This window comes from Sturnira hondurensis, unplaced genomic scaffold, assembly GCF_014824575.4.
Source record: "Sturnira hondurensis isolate 20B ecotype Veracruz unplaced genomic scaffold, ASM1482457v3 Scaffold0022908, whole genome shotgun sequence".
In the NCBI taxonomy this organism is placed as follows: domain Eukaryota; kingdom Metazoa; phylum Chordata; class Mammalia; order Chiroptera; family Phyllostomidae; genus Sturnira; species Sturnira hondurensis.
In genome coordinates this window covers 9,332,136-9,349,093 of record NW_028095539.1, presented here as the reverse complement: position 1 = coordinate 9,349,093, position 16,958 = coordinate 9,332,136, and the positions used below count along the sequence as shown (strand labels likewise).

Below are 16,958 nucleotides of genomic sequence, written 5' to 3'. Positions count from 1 at the left end.
CCGTCAAGCCCCGCCCCCAGCGGGTCCACGTGGTTCGAACTCTGCAAGACCGCTCAGCCATGGATGAGCTGCCCGCCGATGTGCGAGCATTCCTGCTCGAGCACCCGAGCCTGCGACTGCAGCCAGCCGCCTGCAAGGTGCGCGGAGCCAGAGTCCCCGACCTCCTCCAGGACCCCCGCCCCGGCCGGTCGCCGGGTCCCCCTGACTGCCCCGGACCTTCTGCCCGCAGGTGAGGTGTGCTCTGACCGGCCATGAGCTACCCTGCCGCCTGCCCGAGCTCCGGGTCTACACCAGCGGCAAGAAGTACCAGCGGCTGGCCCGTGCCTCCCCAGCCTTCGACTACGCCGCCTTCGAGCCGCACATCGTGCCCAGCACCAAGAACCCGTATGTGGGGCGCGGGGCGCAGCGGGGCCCACTGGCATAGCCTGGGGCTGGTCGCAGTCCGGCGGTGGACCCTGGACCCCTGAGCCGCCCTGCATGGAGCCAGGAGACCTGCGAGGCAGGCGGGGGTCCCGAGTCCGGGAGAGGTCCGTCCTCGCGGACCTTGTTGGCAGTTTTGTAACGTGAGGTTTGTCACCCAGGCCTGTGTGGAGCTCTCGAGCTCAGGTTCGCGTGTTTATTTTGAACCAGAATTTTGATTTAGCCGAGAGTGAGTTTTTGGCAGAAATAGCCAAAAGGAAGAGGGGCGGCGGCACGCTCCTTTATGGAGAACTTTCATACAGAGCCCTCGCGTGATCTTGCAGCAGAGCCAGCAAAGGCCGGCCACATGCCAGGCGAACGGCGAGGCCGCCGTCCGTGTGGGTTGGTGGTTCTCTGGGATATTTTCAGAACCCTGATACCCAGGCCCCATCAGCTCCTCGGGGTGGTTCCACGGGGAGCTGGCGTCTGGACCTCTCCTGAACTTTCCTGCAAACCGAGGTCCCCCTGCCCCTTAGGCGCCAGCTGTTCTGCAAACTCACCCTGCGGCACATCAACAAGTCTCCTGAGCACGTGCTGAGGCACACGCAGGGCCGGCGCTACCAGAAAGCTCTGCGTAAATGTAAGTGATGTGGGGGTACAGCCCGCCTGAGCCACAGAGATCCGGGCGCATGCCTGCTCTCGCGAGGGACGAGCGTCCCCAGAGGGCGGAAGTGGCGCCAGGGTCCTTCTTGGGTGGATGCGCCTGTCCCGCACAGTGGGAGAGATGCAGGGCAGGCAGCAGGCTCCCTCCTCAGTGAGTGTGGCCACAGGTCTTGGGACTTTATGTGAAACGACGCACAACCAAGCCGGTTTTACCTTGGGCCGATGGACTGTAGAGTGGGTTCCTGGGAAAGGTCATCGGTGTCACGAGGAAACGACGTTGTCAGCATGCCTGTGCTCGACGCTGCCAGGGAACGGCGCCGGGACTGGCAGGGCCCGCCTGACTCAGGAGGCCTGGGAAAGGCTCTCCGAGGGCCTCCCCAAGGGCCTCACCGTGGGCCGGGAGGTGGGACTTGCTGAGTGGGAGAGGACAGGGTCNGGCCGATGGACTGTAGAGTGGGTTCCTGGGAAAGGTCATCGGTGTCACGAGGAAACGACGTTGTCAGCATGCCTGTGCTCGACGCTGCCAGGGAACGGCGCCGGGACTGGCAGGGCCCGCCTGACTCAGGAGGCCTGGGAAAGGCTCTCCGAGGGCCTCCCCAAGGGCCTCACCGTGGGCTGGGCGGTGGGACTTGCTGAGTGGGAGAGGACAGGGTCCGAGGCACAGACGCTGGGCCTGGTACTTCTGAAGGACCATCCTTCGTTGTACTGTGGGTGGAAGAGGGGGTGGGCGAGAGCACGGAGAGTCCTGGAGGCCGTGGTGAGGAGCATGCACAATCGGGGTGCACGAACGGGGTGGAAGCCGGGAGCTGCGGGCCCGGGGTGTCTCAGCATCGCTCTTCCTCAGGATCGGGGAGGAAGAGACCATGGGTGGCAGTGCGGCCCTCCTGGTGAAGATGCCGGCTGTGGTTCCCAGCCGGGTCACCAGGTTTGGGCAGGGAAGGTGGAAAGATGGGGTCAGGTCTCAGCCGTTTGTGGGCAGGACTGCTGGCTGAGGAGTGAGTGGCAGGGACAAAATGACCCGAGTCCTCGGCCTGAGAACTGGCAGGTGCCAGTGGAGTCTGGGTCGTTGGCTTTCAGGGGAAGCTAAAAGTGAAAGGCGAGCCCCTCGAAGGGGAAGTGTCAGGGTGAGAGGCTGCTGGTGCAAAACATTCACATCCAGGTGGCACTTGTATCTAGGGAGCCGGGTGAGAAGGGACAAGGCAGGGCCTGCGCACGGGGGAGGAACCAGGTGTCTGGGGCACAGAGGAGGTTCAGGGAGTCAGAGCGGGGCTCTCACCAAAGGGCAGCCAAGGGGAGATGGGGCAGCTGAGTGGTGGGGTGGGGTGAGGCTAGAGCAGTGCAGCGGGTTTCAGCCCGCGAACGGGGGAGGGGGACCTGGAGGCTGGAGGTTCTGCGGCTTCCAGTGGAGAATAAGGCCCGTGGGCAGGTGGGGAGGAGGCTCCTGGTCCACACCAGTGTCTGGGGGCCTGTGGAGCCCCTCGCCGTGGGCAGGAAGGAGTTGGGAGCCGGACTGGCCCCCTGTCAGGGAGGGGCAGCACCAAGGCTGAGAGCGGAGAAGGGGGCTCCGCGTGGCGGTGCAGGTGCCAGGCCGAGGGTGCTGAGGAGATGCCACGTTTGGGTTCTGGTGGTGACCTGGCCTCGAGGAAGAAGGGGTGGAATGCTGGGGGTGGTTAGGTGTATGCAGGGACCCAGGCAGGGCTCCTCCACGCCGTGAATGATGGCAGGGGCTGGGGGGAGGGTGAGAGCCAGGCCCACACCATCACCTGTCCCTGGGGGAGCTGCACTGCCCTGCAGAGGCTGCCTGAGTCATTGGTGCAGGGGCAGTGGGGCCGAAGCAAGGCCCTTCAAGGGAGCCCCCGCCAGGGCGGGCAGAGGAGGTGCCAACTGCCACAGAGCCACCATGCCCGCCAGGGGCTACAGCCTCCTGGCGACGGGCTGGCGTGGCTTCCAGGTCGGGGGCCTCAGCCCCGTGTAGACCACCACCCTCCCAGCCGGAGGAGGGTGTTCAAGGCCCAGTAGACTTGTCCCGCCTTCTTGCCCGTTGGTCACACCTCTGCTGGCCTCTCCTGTCCTGGGAGGACGTGAGCTCGTGGCATTCCCTGTCACCGTGGACATGTCCCTAGGGGGATGGGGCCTAGGGGCTGAACACGAGGAGACCCAGGCAGTGTGCTGGCCTGCCGTGCAGATGATCAGTGTCATGAGCAGGGTGTGGAGTTTGTGCCCACCTGCCTTCTGCACAAGAGGAGGAGGAGGGAAGGCCAGGCAGACGGTGATGGGCCACCCCGCCTGAGAGCAGCCTTCTGGGAGCCGGAGTCCAGCGATGATGGTGGTGGCACAGCCCCGCACGACAGTGACGACAGCATGACAGACCTGTACCCAGGTGAGCGGGGACACGCCCCTCCCTCTGCCCTCCTGTTGGCTGTTGGGCGGGTTCGGGTCATGGCCGTCCTGTCCATTTCCAGCAGCAAGCGGGCTCTGGCCTGTGCCCCCTGCCTCACCCCCACCCCCCAACCTGGTCCCTCACAGCCGAGCTGCTCACCCGGGAGCACCCTGGAGGGGCCGAGCACAGGGGCATTTTGACAGACGAGGACGGGAGGCCCGGACATCGGGGGGACTCGCAGGAGGTGGCGGTGGCCCGGGAGCCAGCCCTCCAGCGCCAGAAGGTGAGGGGTGGGCAGGGCTGCACCCAGCAGCAGCTTCCTTGGTGATGGTTTTCGGTTGCCTTAGAAAGATGGAGGGAGCCCTCCGGCAGGGACTGCCCCCCGCTGGCACCACCCTGTGAGCCCCAGCCTGGGCTGCTCTGGGGTCCACACCCGCATGGAACAGGCTCCCTGGTCTCTGCGGGGCGGCTGCCAGGGTGCGGCAGGGACCCCTCTGTGGCCAGTGTGGGAATCTCGACCCCTCGGGTGGGTGAGCAGAACGGGGCTGGACCAGTCTGCATCTGTCGTGTGGCTGGGGTCAGAAGCGCTGCCTTCAATGGGGCCAGCGGGTGTGGGCCAGAGCCCCGGCCCTGCCGCCCTGCACCTCGGTGCTGACTGGCGCTGTCCCCACCACAGAAGCCATTGAGCTCCTTGAAGAAGTTGAGAAGCCGTCACCACCGGCCGAAGCGCTTCAGCTCCTCAAAGCAGTCGGGTTAACGCAGTCGCTGGATAAGCGCGCCGTGGCCTCCCAGAGTCAGGGCTGCGCATGGCGGTCCTCTGCTGGCGGCCCTTGGTGAACCCTGTGCTGCTGGAGGCTTTGCCCGCTTGGCTGCCCCCACGGCAGGGCCCTGTCCCCTGCACCCAGGACGCAGCAGGGACGGAGGGAAGGACCCTGTCTGGCCGAGGCCTGAGTGTTCCTCCCTGCAGCACCTGGAGCACCCGGGGTGGGCCCCGTCCCCTGACAGCACCCGAGGGTCACACCACGTGCAACAAACGCCATTGTTTATTTTGGTGTTTCCAAAAATCAGAATGTTTTCGAACACAACTAAGATATAAAATACAGCATACGATGAGATCGATACCTATTTTCCCACATAAAGCAAAAAATATTTTCAAAAACTATCTTTGCCAATACCAACTGGTCGATCACTTTCTGTCCCAGCACCTGCCCCAACCCGGCACTGCCGCTCAGGGCCAGGCTGGTGGCAGCAGCCTCCTGCTGGGGACTGGGGACTGGGGCCTGTACCTCCTGGCTCAGCCTGGCTCCACAGACCAACAGAGGTCGCCAGGGCCGGGGGTGCCATCCGGCGGAGCTGTCAGGCTGTGTTGGGGGTGGTGGGTGAGGCCCCTGGGCCCAGGCCGAGTCAGAAAGCAAAGAAATACTCCAGGCAGCGAGGGAGCAGGAGCGTTGACGCCCTGTCCTGCAGCCACGGCTTTGTCTAGGTGGCACTCGGGATGAGTCTGTTGTGTTCAGGTCCCAGGTGGGGTGGTGAAAAGGCGCGCCCCCACCCCCTTGGGACAGGTGGGCTCGGGCTACAGAGCCAGGTATGGTTCTAAGGGCCCTGGTGGGCAAAGGCAACTCCCCCCCCCCCCCGCCCCAGCAGCCCTTGGGGGTCAGCAGCAGGGGGACAGGAGGCTCTGCCACACTCTGACAAGTCTGGAAGGCAAAGACGGCCCAGCCCCAGGCCACCCTGGGAACCCCAGGGCTATACACTGAGCTGATGGCCAGGGAGAGCCAAGCCCCAAGAACAGGCTCTGAGGGGCCATGGGCCCTCTTCCACATCTGCCTGGCCTGGCCACAGGGGTCTGCCCCTGAAGGATCTGGGGAGAGGACAGTGAGAGGCCCAGGGTTATTCTGGCTGCCCTGGTGGCCTTTGCTAGGACGTGGACGAGTGCAAGACAGTGCACGGTGGTCACTCCCGCAGAGAGATGCGGTGCACGGCAACACCAGGAAACCTCAGCTACAGGAGTCGGGTCCCCACCGGTTAAGGCATCACAGGCGCAGTGATTTGGGCTGCGGTCAGCAAAGCAAGCAGGATGCTCTACACGAGCAACAGCCTTGGGGACACGTAGCCATGGCTGTGTGCCCTGGGAGGACCCTCAGGCCAAAGGAAAAACCCGGGCGGTGCCCAGCCAGGGCAGGCTCTGCCCAGTGTCCGCCAGGGTGTGAAGGGTCGAGTGTGAGGTAACGCTCTGTGAGCCGGCGCTGCCGCTGCCCTGCCCTCCTGGTGGTGGGCCCTGCGGGCTCTGGCGGCGGCCCTGGGCTCCACCAGGACCTCATCCCCACCGTGAGCCCCTTCAGCTCCCAGGGTGTGACCCCGTGTGAGCCACAATGGTCCAGGCCAGTTTTCTGGTTCATCAATGACTTTGACCAGGAAAGTGAGCGGCCCCTCTAATACCGCCTAGTTCTGGGCGTTGGGGCTCCTCTAAGCTTTTCTACCACCCCTACGACACGTTACAACGCAAGGCAGAGGCACCGTGGAAGCCACGGGGCGGTTCTGAACCAGGGAGTCGGACAGTGAGGCGTGGCTGGGCCATCTGAAATCATTTAGTAGTTTTAGCTAAAAACGTAAACCTTAAAAAAATAAGAGGGAGACTGCTTTGAAGGATACACAGATGTTTCTGCTCACAGTACAGCTTGAAGGCCCCCATCACCCGAGAGAGAGAGACCAGACAGGAGGAGGCACGGCCACCCGGCTGCCCGTGCCAAGCGGCGGAGGCAGGCTGACGCCTCGCCGGGGAGGGGCCGTGCTCACCGTCCAGCCAGCACCGAATGGTCAGGCTGCCGGGGGTGGGTCCAGAGCAGATTTGGCCATCGGTTTTCAGGTGTCTGCAAAGAAAGTTCTCAAACATCTGTGCCTTTCCGGAGTGGGGAGGGAGCAGGGTGCATAGACACTGGCCGCCTGTAGACCCCACCCGAACCGGTCCTCGACGGCCCCAGGGCTCGGCCGCAGGGGCTCACTACCACTCCTTCTTCTTCTCGTCCATGGAGACACCGCCGGGGCCCAGGGCCACCACGAGGAGCAGGCCCCCAATCACCGACATGGTCTGGAAGAAGTCGTACTTGAGGAAGTCGTGCATGGGCTTGTAGACGGGCACGGTCCAGAAGGCGTTGAAGTACACGTTGACGGTGAACAGCCAGACGACCAGGGTCAAGGCGGCCAGCTTGGTTTTGAAGCCGACTGCCACTAAGATCATCAGGGCGGTGCCCACGATGTTCTGCAGGATCTGCGCAGCCGGGAGGCGAGAAACACGGGCGCGTGTGAGGAGAGGCGGGCCGTGCCTTAGAAATGGGCCCTGGCACTGAAGTGTCCCTGCCAGGGCCGAGTGGGACTGAGGGGTTGCCGAAACGCCGGCTGCGAGTGGGGGGGCTGCACTGCAGGTGGGGACGCACCCAGGGGCCGCGGACAGGAGGTGCAGCAGCAGTCTGTGCGCGGCGGGTCGACGGCCCGAGACCGCTGGAGGCTGAGCCCGGAGGGAGGACTCCAGTCCCCGGGGCTCCGGCCGCCCTGGCCCTACACCCGGCCAGGCCTGCTCGGTGAGCCCCTGGGGGGCAAGGGCAGAACCTTCTCTAACTCCGCACCCCCAGCACCAAAGATGACGTGGTAAGGGCAGAAAGCAGAGGAAAAATGGGGTCAGCCTAAGGGACCCGTACCAGGGACCCGGCACAGACAGAGGCTCGGGGTGCTTGGGTCCGGAGGGCGCCGTCTCGGCACACAGGAACTGGACAGTTTGTTGCTTCCTGGGAGTCCGCCCGGCCACCCGGGGCCCTGCTCCGCGCACAGCCACACAGGGCGGCCGGGCGGCGGTACTCACGGAGAAGAAGCTGGCATCGAAGTGCAGCAGGGTCATGAACATGAGCACCAGCAGCACCCGGCCACCCAGCTGCATGTACTGCCGCGGGGAGCTCTCGCGCACCGTGGGCACCCCCGCGAACATGCTCTTCCCCTCCGAGCGGGACTCCGCCAGCAGCAGCAGCAGGCCGCCCCCCAGGGCCAAGTTCCTGCGGGGCAGAGACGCGTTCAGCACCAGGCCCGACTGGGAGACTGGGCCCTCTGCCCGCTTGCAGACCAACCAGGACACAGAGGGCACGGGTCCCCAGGGCCCCAGAGCTGTGTCCCATTTGCAGAGTCCCACTACTCACATGACTGAAGACACAGGTGTGTCTGTGGCACCAGACAGTGAGGGTCACTGAGCACCCTCGAAGCCGGTGCTGGCCTCAGCTTCACTGTGGACCAGCTGGGGCCCTGGGAACAAGTGTTTCCACCCGACCTCCCCTCCTCCCTGTGAAACCCAGGGTCCGGAGAAGCAACTTCGCTCTCACTGGTGTGCTAGGGCTCTTGGGCGGGGGAGGCCCTGTCAACACCCCCAGGGCCCCAGAGCCTGGTAGAGCCCCACCCCGCGCTCGGACAGGGATGGGGAGGGAAGTAAGGAGTGCACGTACCTCATCAGAAACTTCAGGTCCCATAAGATGCTGTAGGCGATCGTCTGGGGGACAGAGGACAGAGACACTTGGGTGGTGGCACCTTCCAAGAACCTCTTTCCCACCAAGTTACCAGCATGAGGCAGTTGTTCTGACAGAAAACGCACAAACCACCCAGGACACCCAGAACAGCCCGAGGCCGGAGCACCCCGCAGAGTCAGAGCTGAGCCTAGGTGTCCAGGGAGAGCGTGGCGGTCAGGGACTGTGGCCCAGACCCTGAGGCCGGGGCTGCTTCTCCGTGAAGGAAGACACTGACGACAAGAGGGTCCTGGCCACAGCCAACCCTGTGCCTTGCCCCGGTCAAAGACACTGCAGAGGGTGGCAAAGGGGGGCACCGGCGCTGGGTGCCCACGCAGGGTGCAGCCCGCCTGGCCCTGCATCACCACCCCAGGTCCGAGTGGCCTGGGGGAAAGACGAGCCCTGCTTCAGCGACAGCAGGAAGCAGCAGAGCCCCGCGTGCACCACCGCCCGCCCCCCCACCCCCACCCCCGGCAGCGCCGGGGCTCCGGAGTGAAGCCTGACTGCTCGCCCTGGTTACCTGCAGCGCTATGATCCCGAAGAGCCCAAAGCAGGCGTACTGCACGAAGTTCCTGCTCAGCACCAGGATGCAGCCGGCTGGGGAGGAGGAGGCCAGCGTCAGGGCACAGCCAGGAGACACCACCCAGCAGGCCCCCAGGAGCAGGGCGGCCCAGCAAGCCGCCCCTGGCAACACTCAAGCTGTGGGAAGGGGCGGGGGGGCGGGGGGGCGGGGGCAGGCCCCACCCAGGAGCCAGCCAGAAAGCTGCCGCAGGCTCGGCGCACTGCTGCCAGACAGGACGGAAGGGCTCGTCCCGGTCCTGCCCACCGGTGCACAGGGTGCAGGCCGCCCCCAGCATACTGCCTGGTGGCGGAGGAAGGCCCCAGGCCCCCGGGAGCTGCATTCCGGCCCAGTCTGTCCCCTCTTCCCTCTCCCGGACTCATCCTTCCACACGCCTCGGGTTCTCACTCCCTGCTCAGCTCCGCCCCAGCCCACCCGGCNCAGGCCCCACCCAGGAGCCAGCCAGAAAGCTGCCGCAGGCCCGGCGCACTGCTGCCAGACAGGACGGAAGGGCTCGTCCCGGTCCTGCCCACCGGTGCACAGGGTGCAGGCCGCCCCCGGCATACTGCCTGGTGGCGGAGGAAGGCCCCGGGCCCCGGGGAGCTGCATTCCGGCCCAGTCTGTCCCCTCTTCCCTCTCCCGGACTCATCCTTCCACACGCCTCGGGTTCTCACTCCCTGCTCAGCTCCGCCCCAGCCCACCCGGCTCGGCCACATCTCCTCTTCCGGGCCCTTCAGCACGGGCTTGGCCCCCCTCGTTAGCAAGGCCCCCCACAATCAGCCAGGGCCGAACACCCAACACCCAGGGAGCCCACCCGCCCCAGAGCCACTCACTCAGCTGCCCGAGCAGGTTGAGGAGCACGAAGGTGGAGGCCACCAGGTAGCCGCAGCCCCAGGTGCTGTCGATGTAGTCCCGCTGCTCGCCCCACTGGAACCACATGCGCACGCCGTCCTCCAGGAAGGTGCTGATCAGGCAGAGGCGCGCCACGTGCGGCAGGTACTGCTTCGTGACGCGGAGAAACTGTTGGGCCACAGGCACCGGTGAGGGGCCACGGCCGGGCCCAGGCCCCGCTGCCCAGGCCCCTGCTGCACACCCGGCTGGGCTGCCGGGCTCAGAGCCCACACGGCGACGGCGTGACCCTCTTCTACAACCTCCTCTGTCACCTCAGCAGACGTGTCTAGGGGCTGCCAAGCAAGAACTGCCTCGAGACGCAGCCTCTACCCCCAGGTCCGGGCCTCAGCAGCTTAGAATCTCGGGGGAAAGGGCTCGCCCAGGGCCACGCTGGCCCTCTGCCCCGACCACCCAGTGGTGCTCGGAGACCCTCGGGATGGGCCAGAGTGGAGACCTCCCTGAGATGACACTCCACTTCTGCTGCAACCGGGCGGCCTCAGAGTCAGCCAGCCTGAGCTCCCCACTCACACCCACCCGGCACCTCCGGGGCTCGCGCGCTGCCCGGCCCGTGACAGCCCCTCCGCAGAGCTCAGGGGCCGTGGGCACGCTGTTGCTGGCGAACACCTCTACGTGGTGTGGGTAGCGGCTGGGAGGCTCAGGGTTTCTGAGAGGCCCGAGTAGGTCTCGCAGACTGAAACCACAAAAGGCACGGTGGACGGCGGTTTCAGCAGCACTGACAGGCAGGTGAGCAGAGTCCCGGGCTGACGTCAGAAAGAAGCACACCGATCACTTCCGCCTACTCCGTGTCCTTCAGGGCGTGTGCTCAGGACACACGCAGGGGGACACCGAGGTACAAGTATCCCCGGGTGTGCCCCGGGCACAGCTGGGGTACAAGGGACAGAAGCCCTGGGGCACATGATAACAGAGCAGGAACTGGGGAGAAAGACCGGGGACCCACCCACAGGACTGATGCGTCAGCAGGCGAGAGTCCAAAGGGCACCAGCCAGCCCGACCCTCAAAGGGACAGGCCGATCGACGCCTGGCCCCTCTGCAGGGATGGAGACGGAGGTGCAGGCGAGAGCGTGTCTGGGTTTTTCCCATTTCTGAGAAGTGAAGGTGCAAGAAACGGTTACCACCGCCCACCGCACCGACGAGCCACTGGCCAGAGCACATGGGGATGCCGGGGTCACTGGGCAGGGGCTGAGGGAGTGAGTGGCCTCACGCTGGGTGCCATTCTCTTCCATCTGAGGGGCTGGAGCCCCATGTGGTCAGCTCCACACACGTGTGCTCAGCACTTTGGCCCCCACCCCAAAGTAATGGCAGACGTCACGATGACAGAGACAGCCAGGCAGGCGCGGAGGTCCCCGTGGGCAGAGGCAGACGCCAGGGCCGCCACCTGGCTCTGCTCCCCACCAGCTGTGTGACCACGGTGCTTTGTGGGGGGTCCATGCTACCCTTCTCCATGGTGAGGCCGGCTGGCGAAACAGTTGCTAAGTATTGCACCAGCTTCACTGAGCTGGAGAGAAGGGGTGGGATGTGGACCTGCTGTGACAAGAAGTCCCACGCACTCCCGGGTGAGCACTGGAGTCCACGCAGAGAACACACACAGGACACACACGCCCTGGCACGACTGTGCGCACCATGGCAGACAGGGCGTGGGGCAGTGGGCGCCGTGCCCGTGGGCACTGTACCCCCTCCCCGCTCCCGCCTCATGACACTTTCAAAATGCCCAGCAACGGTGCGAGTGCCCTGGCCCCCAGCAGGCAAACAGCTCTGCAGCCAGGCCTCCTGCCAGGGCCCCACCGAAACCCTAGCAACGACACAGGCCTCAGCAGGACAGAACTCCCGGGGACGTCAAAGCCGAGCGTGGGTGCTCGGTGAGGCTGAGTGGACTCAGAGACTGGAGCCATGGTGGGCCGCTGGGTGGGCCCGCCGTGGGGGACGGAGGGTGGCAGTGCTCTGACTTACTTCCCAAGTGGCACTCACCAGGCAGGCCCGCGAGCTGGCACCCTGGGCTTGGGCCTCAGAGCGCCCTGTCTGCGGGAGGCTGGCGGGCGGGAGGCCTATGGGAAGAGCCCGGGCTCTTAATTTCAGTGTCTGGGTTGGAGGATGAAAGAGCAACGGCAGAGCCTTCCCTCAGACAGGTGACTCACTGCCCTCCGCCCCCCTGGGCAGACGGGCGGGGGGGGGGACAGCCGTGGCCACGCTGTGGAAAACCTGCTGCCACAGCCCAGGCCCCATGCTCTGAACCGAGCGAGCACCTGGCTTCCAAAGTCAAGTGCGGCCTGGATGCAGACTGCCTTCCTGTCCCCTGAGTCTGGCCCGGACACAGCGGCCCTCGCCCCCGGCCACCCTCCAGCAGCACCCGAGGCGACTAGACAGGAGGGAAAGAGCCGTGGTCAACACCATGGGGCCCAGCCCGGTTTCCGCCTCATCCCTGACGTTGGTCTCGGTCAGACTTGGCCACTGAGCCCACTCCAAGCTGCTCTCGGCAGTGCCCCTAGGCCAGTGCTCCCTCGGGGGGCCGAGAAGAGCCTGGCCACAGGCCTCCGGGCAGGCAGGGTACTCCCACTAGGCCAGTGTCCAGCAGCACCTCGGTCCAGGGCCTGGGACCCGGAACGCTGCCCTCTGGAGGGACTGGGGTCTCCGAAGCTTGCGATTAAGCCCTGCTGACAGCAGCTGAGCAGCTTCAGCAACACGGGGGCTGAGGTTCCTCCTAAGGGGTTGCTACTTCGGAGGCCTGAGGGGACTCAGGAAGCGCGACGACACCAGCCTGAGCCGTCACTCTGGGAGGGAGCCACCTGCAGTGCCTGCACGGCACATACCCGCTTTCTCTTCCCGTCCCCGGCCTAAGGGCCAGGGAAGGCCGCCCGCAATTCTTGGTTAGTGAAAACTCTGAGGAGGAGGAACAGGAGGCCTGGCCTTCCTTATCACCAAGGTCAGGGCTGTCCTGGCGTGGGCCAGGCTACGCAGGCATGCAGTGATGCCTCCGGCGCATCCACCGTGAGCCCAGGACTCCCAGCCAGTCTCCTCGAGTGCTGCTCCTTGGCTTCGTGCTGCACCCAGAGGGACAGGCAGGGGTCAGCTGGCCCTCTGCTGCAGAGATGGCCGGGCTCTCTCCACGGACACACCAACCACAGGTGACAGAGAGCCTCCCTAACCGCAGGGGCACAGCCAGACGGCAGAGAACCCAGCAGCACCTCACCCTCGAGGAAGCCTCACTAACCACAGCCTTGCCACGTCTCCACCCCAGACAGGTGAGCAGGGAAGAGGGCGTCAGCACCCTGCCTTCCTCTCTCCTCACTCCTGGAACACAGGGCAGGAAGCCCTGGTGGGGGGGGGGGGATGAGGGACAGAGCAGAGGAAAATGCATGGCACCCATGGGCTGTGAGCCCAGGGCCCGACTGCAGTGGCCGTGCCCAGGGCAGCGTGCTGCGAGGCTGTCCTCGCCACCCAGCACTCTCCCAGAGGCGCAGAAGCTCCTGGGGTGACAGCCTTTGGCTGGGCTCTGTCACACGGGGACACAGGCGACAAGGGCAAGGCCGCACTGGAGAATGGCCCCTCGCTGTGTGCATGTCACCTTGGTGACCAGCCGTCAGGCTGAGCCCATTAAGTGCCACCACACCTGCTTGCAGGCGTCACATCCTGCACACCAGCCACGAGCACCAGTGCAGAGCAAGGTGTCTCTGTGGGCCACTGAGCTTACATGCCTCGGCCCTGCGGACCGGGCTCTGGTGGCAGCCGAGTGCCTGGCTCCCATGGGGAGCACACTCAGCACCTTCTGCGGCACCTGGCCCACTGGGGGTTGGAGGGCACTGTCCCAGGCTGCCCAGGGCAAGGGGCCTAATGCCAGCGCCAGCTAACCAGACGGCTCACCCTGCGCTCTCACCACTGGACCTCAGGGAAAGGTCACAGATGGCCACCCATCTGAGGCTACCCTCAGCCTCCCTCCACGTCTGAGGACAGAGACACTGGCCGGCCCCCCTTGGGCCAGGGCAGTGCGCGAGGAGGGCCGGCCTCCCGGGGACGGTACAGGGAAGGGCCAGACTTCCTGGTGTAACTGCCCGAGGGTGCACAGGCCTTTTTCTGTGATGCTCTCAGCAACACTGGCTTCCGGGTCACATCCCACTTCATTTCTGCTTGTTTTCTGAAGGCAAAGGCTAGAGAAGAGCAGGTGCGTTGCATTGTCTGATGAGCGTCCCCGGCGTCCCCCATTCCCTTCAGATTAGAAAGGCTTGGACTCTCGTCCCTGTTACTGGCCGCTCGGCTTTGCCACTGTGTGGACACACGTTACAAACCAGAGTGCAGACCCAGCTCGGCTAGACTTGCCCCCGAGACTCTGGCTCTGCTTCGTGGGCCTGCCTAGGGCAGCAGGGCCAGAGTTCAGTCCTGGGGAGCCCTGGACCTCTGGACCCCTGCGTCGCCCACCTGACCTCTGCCACCCCCAGGGCAGCTGGCCCACCCGCCGGGCCCACTCTGGTTTTCAGGCTGCGCACGCCTCCGCACCCTCACACCAGAGGAGGAACTCCGGCCTTGGTGGGCCTCGCTGGTCTTCCCGTGGCAACCCTCACCTGGTACCGCTGCCCTGCCTGCCCCACCAGGGCCTTTCCGGGCCCCAGATTCTGCTGTGTTTGTGTAAAGCAGACAGAATGCACAGAGGGAAAGAAGGGTGCACGGTTGGGGACAGAAGGTGGTGGCTGTTGGCGGGGTGCTGATCGTGTGACAGTCAGCAGCAGCCTGGCCAGAAGCCGTTGTGTTTGGACTTGGTTGTGAAATTCACTTGCAAAACCAGGCTCCTCCAGGCCGAACAGCCAGGGACCGTGGCCCTCGAGGCTCCCTCGGCTGAAAGGAGCCGACTTTCTCAAGGTTTGCTGATCGGGGAGATAAAACTGGGTCACCACCATTATGTCAATGAACACCGAACAAGGCACGCGTGGTTCCCGAGAGCCTGGCTCTGAGCAGTCTCTGACAGGGGTGCAGGTTTGAAACTGTGTCTGCAGATTCCAGGTCACAGCCCCAGGAAAGGCTGAGCTCCACAGCAGTGCCCCCACCCCTACTGTTTCATAACACTGGGGACCCAGCCACCCCTGGGGACGAGGAGGAAAATCTTGTTCACTGATAACTAATCAGAAAACACTCGTTTTTTGTTTTCTAAAAAGCACACACAAGCCTTCCAAGAAGCGCAGCCACAGAGTTGGGTGGCTGGGTGTCCCCCTCCCCTGGAGTTGGTGACTGGCCCTCACTGCTCTGAACTTGGGCAAAGCCTATACCCACACCTGTCTGGGCCACCGGCGGGCAAGGACGGGCTTGCAGACTGAAGCCCCCCCACCCCCAAGACTGGGCATTACGTCCCCTCCGCCTGCCTGGACTTCTGATCTGACAGCCTCACTCAGCCGCCTGCCTGGCGGCTCTCCTGGCCTGCAGAGGCGGGCCTGGGAAGGAGAACCAGGAAAGCCCGGCGTCCCCTCCTCCCGGGCTTGTGTAAGACAGATCCTCATTCAATTCTGCCCTGGGGCAGAGTCCAGGGAGGGAAACTGCGGGGTCAAGGGGACCCCACTGAGTCCACACACCTGGAGAAGAGAAAAGAAAAGGGCTGTGCTTTCTGCAGTTGGGGTGCATACCAGGGCGCCCCCTTTCCTCCAGGAGGACCCCCAGACTGCCTTGTCTGACCAACCCCGCTTCAGCATCCAGCTCCCCACCCCGCCTCCTAGGAGTGCCCAGGCAAAGGAGAGGCGGGCAGGGATCACCCCAGCAGCCGGAATGGGGGGGGCGCTCCCCGAGCCCCTCAGGGCTGGGGCCGCGGCCTCAGGGGGCGGAGAGGCAGCTGCTCACACCCCTCGCCTTCCAGGAAGGCTCGGGCCAGGCTAAGGGAACGGGTCACCGGAGCTGAGTGCCGAAGCAGGGCCCGAGAATACACCCCAGACCGTGGTGAGGAGGCGAGAGAGGGGCAGGCTGGGCCCGGGGGCTGGGTCTGGGGGCGTCCCAGGCCGGGACAGGCAACGAGCCCAGGCCGGAGGGTCGTGGTTGGGGGGAGGGGGTACGATCCCAGCGGTGGGATCCGAGGGGCGAAGGCACGGCCCAGGCTTCGGGGAGACCCTGCGGGGATCGGGGCGGAGGGCCGCCTCTGGGAGCCGCCGGGGCGCGGGGCGCGGGGGTGGAGAGCGGGGGACCCGGAGGAGGAGGCCGGCGGAGGGGGCTCGGGGGAGGGGGCCCGGGGCGGGGAGGCCGCCGGGCCCGCAGGCCGCACCTGGTCGGCGAAGTCCTCGGCCGTGCCCATCAGGTCGTTCTGGCCCATGGCGGCGGCGGGAGGCTCGGCTCACTCGCTCGCTCGCTCCGCGTCCGGCCGGTCGGCACCCGCGCCCTTTGCGGCCTCCACAGGAAGTGCCCGGCGGCCGCCCTGGCTTCTTGTCGGCGGCTCCAGCGGCTGCCACGTAGGCCAAGCCTTAAAGGGGCCGCGCCGGCGGGCCCGCCCGGGCCGCGCCTTAAAGGGGCCTCGCACCGCGCTCGCTGCCCCGCCCTCCGCGCCCTTAGGCCCGCCCGCCACGCTCCTTCCCCGCCCACTCTGCCCGTCACGCGCCCGGCTCCGCCCACCGCACTCGGAGCTCGCCGGCCCCTCCTGGCCCCGCCCCTCGCGTTCGGCCCCGCCCACAGTGTTGGACTCTTCACCCAGCAGGAAATTTAAAGCGGTTAGGCCCTTAGGGCCTGCTCCTCAGAGGGACACACCGGTGGCCCTGCGGCTGCCGTTTGGGCAGGAGGGTCACGTGGTCAGGCAGACACACCCCGGACTGAGGGTCTTCCCCAGGGTGGGGGATGGGGTGCTTGCCAAGACGCGGTCCCGACTGAACATGCTCAGTCGAGGGTCCCACTGCTGACGCCGGCTGGGGGAGCACCGCTAGCACCCCCCGGAGGGAGATAGAGGACTGGAGTCATTATGGAAAAGTACAAGGTGCCGAGGTGTCCCCTGGCGGGAAGGCTGGGGGAACAAGGGCCCGACTGTCTGGGATAAGCCGCAAGGGACCTGGACCTCTTGCTGCCACCCCGAACCCCTACTTGGTTTAACGGTCGCAGTCTCAGTAGAGGCTGCAAGTGTGGTCTCCCCCGCCAAGGAAGCACTGGACTCACTTTTTGGCCGGTGACGGCCTCCAGCTTAGAGGGCACCCCCAAAGGTGGCCCTGGGTGCCCTTTGCCTCTCTGGGCCTCACTTCACCCCTTTCTGAAACTGTGGGTGAAATTAAGGACTCCCCAGCCTCATCTGCCTGAATGTTGCCCCTGGAGGAGAGTTCTGTCCTCCTCTCCCACCCGTCTGTGGGCTTGGGCCCATGAGGACAGGACACCCAGAATGCCGACAGTTCATAGGAGCCCCCAAACTCCCAACACACCTTGTCAGTAGTCCCTAGCGGGGGGGGGGGGNGGGTGGGGGGGGGGGGCTTGGGTCGTTTCCTTGGCCTGTGAACAGGAAAGCTGCAGAATTCAAACCCATGGACGTCTAATTAAATGCCTCTGTGCGTAATACATCAACTCCACG

At 65.3% G+C, this 16,958-nt stretch overlaps 3 protein-coding genes across 9 annotated transcripts in view; 2 read left to right on the top strand and 1 right to left on the bottom strand.

The window, feature by feature from the left end:
- The first annotated feature begins 24 nt into the window (after nucleotides 1-24).
- SURF2 (surfeit 2) lies at nucleotides 25-4,597 on the top strand. 3 transcript variants are annotated; one of them, XM_037036852.1, is made up of 6 exons: nucleotides 25-137; nucleotides 230-384; nucleotides 936-1,039; nucleotides 3,248-3,442; nucleotides 3,589-3,686; nucleotides 4,119-4,597. In XM_037036852.1, exons 1-6 carry the CDS (start codon nucleotides 60-62, stop codon nucleotides 4,197-4,199), a joined length of 711 nt encoding a protein of 236 aa, XP_036892747.1. In that variant the 5' UTR covers nucleotides 25-59; the 3' UTR covers nucleotides 4,200-4,597. The 3 variants fall into 3 exon arrangements, with proteins under 3 accessions (XP_036892747.1, XP_036892746.1, XP_036892748.1); XM_037036851.1 differs by having other exon boundaries at nucleotides 3,589-3,725; XM_037036853.1 differs by lacking the exon at nucleotides 3,589-3,686.
- Nucleotides 4,598-6,082: 1,485 nt separating this feature from the next.
- Nucleotides 6,083-15,821, bottom strand: SURF4 (surfeit 4). Its single transcript, XM_037036849.1, has 6 exons — nucleotides 15,681-15,821; nucleotides 9,376-9,562; nucleotides 8,504-8,580; nucleotides 7,927-7,970; nucleotides 7,299-7,485; nucleotides 6,083-6,710 (listed from the first exon to the last, which is right to left on the bottom strand). Exons 1-6 carry the CDS (start codon nucleotides 15,726-15,728, stop codon nucleotides 6,444-6,446), a joined length of 810 nt encoding a protein of 269 aa, XP_036892744.1. The 5' UTR covers nucleotides 15,729-15,821; the 3' UTR covers nucleotides 6,083-6,443.
- Nucleotides 12,444-16,958, top strand: part of STKLD1 (serine/threonine kinase like domain containing 1) — a 20,720-nt gene continuing 16,205 nt past the window's right edge. For 3 of the 5 annotated variants that reach the window (XM_037036837.1, XM_037036836.1, XM_037036840.1), the window contains exon 1: nucleotides 12,444-12,690. In XM_037036837.1, the coding sequence (XP_036892732.1) occupies nucleotides 12,538-12,690 (153 nt within the window). In that variant the 5' untranslated portion in view covers nucleotides 12,444-12,537. Of the gene's footprint in view, nucleotides 12,691-15,039; nucleotides 15,362-16,127; nucleotides 16,380-16,958 lie in introns of those variants that run through there. The other 2 variants (XM_037036839.1, XM_037036838.1) reach the window with 2 other exon arrangements.

Excerpts from the sequence above, each read along its gene's own strand:
- SURF2 (XM_037036851.1), top strand. The coding sequence starts at position 60 with ATGGATGAGCTGCCCGCCGATGTGCGAGCATTCCTGCTCGAGCACCCG. Across the intron at positions 1,040-3,247 it reads CCAGAAAGCTCTGCGTAAAT|ATGATCAGTGTCATGAGCAG; the intron begins GTAAGTGATGTG and ends CCTGCCGTGCAG. Across the intron at positions 3,443-3,588 it reads CATGACAGACCTGTACCCAG|CCGAGCTGCTCACCCGGGAG; the intron begins GTGAGCGGGGAC and ends GGTCCCTCACAG.
- SURF4 (XM_037036849.1), bottom strand. The coding sequence starts at position 15,728 with ATGGGCCAGAACGACCTGATGGGCACGGCCGAGGACTTCGCCGACCAG. Across the intron at positions 8,581-9,375 it reads CAACCTGCTCGGGCAGCTGA|CCGGCTGCATCCTGGTGCTG; the intron begins GTGAGTGGCTCT and ends CCTCCTCCCCAG. Across the intron at positions 7,971-8,503 it reads TCGGGATCATAGCGCTGCAG|ACGATCGCCTACAGCATCTT; the intron begins GTAACCAGGGCG and ends TCTGTCCCCCAG.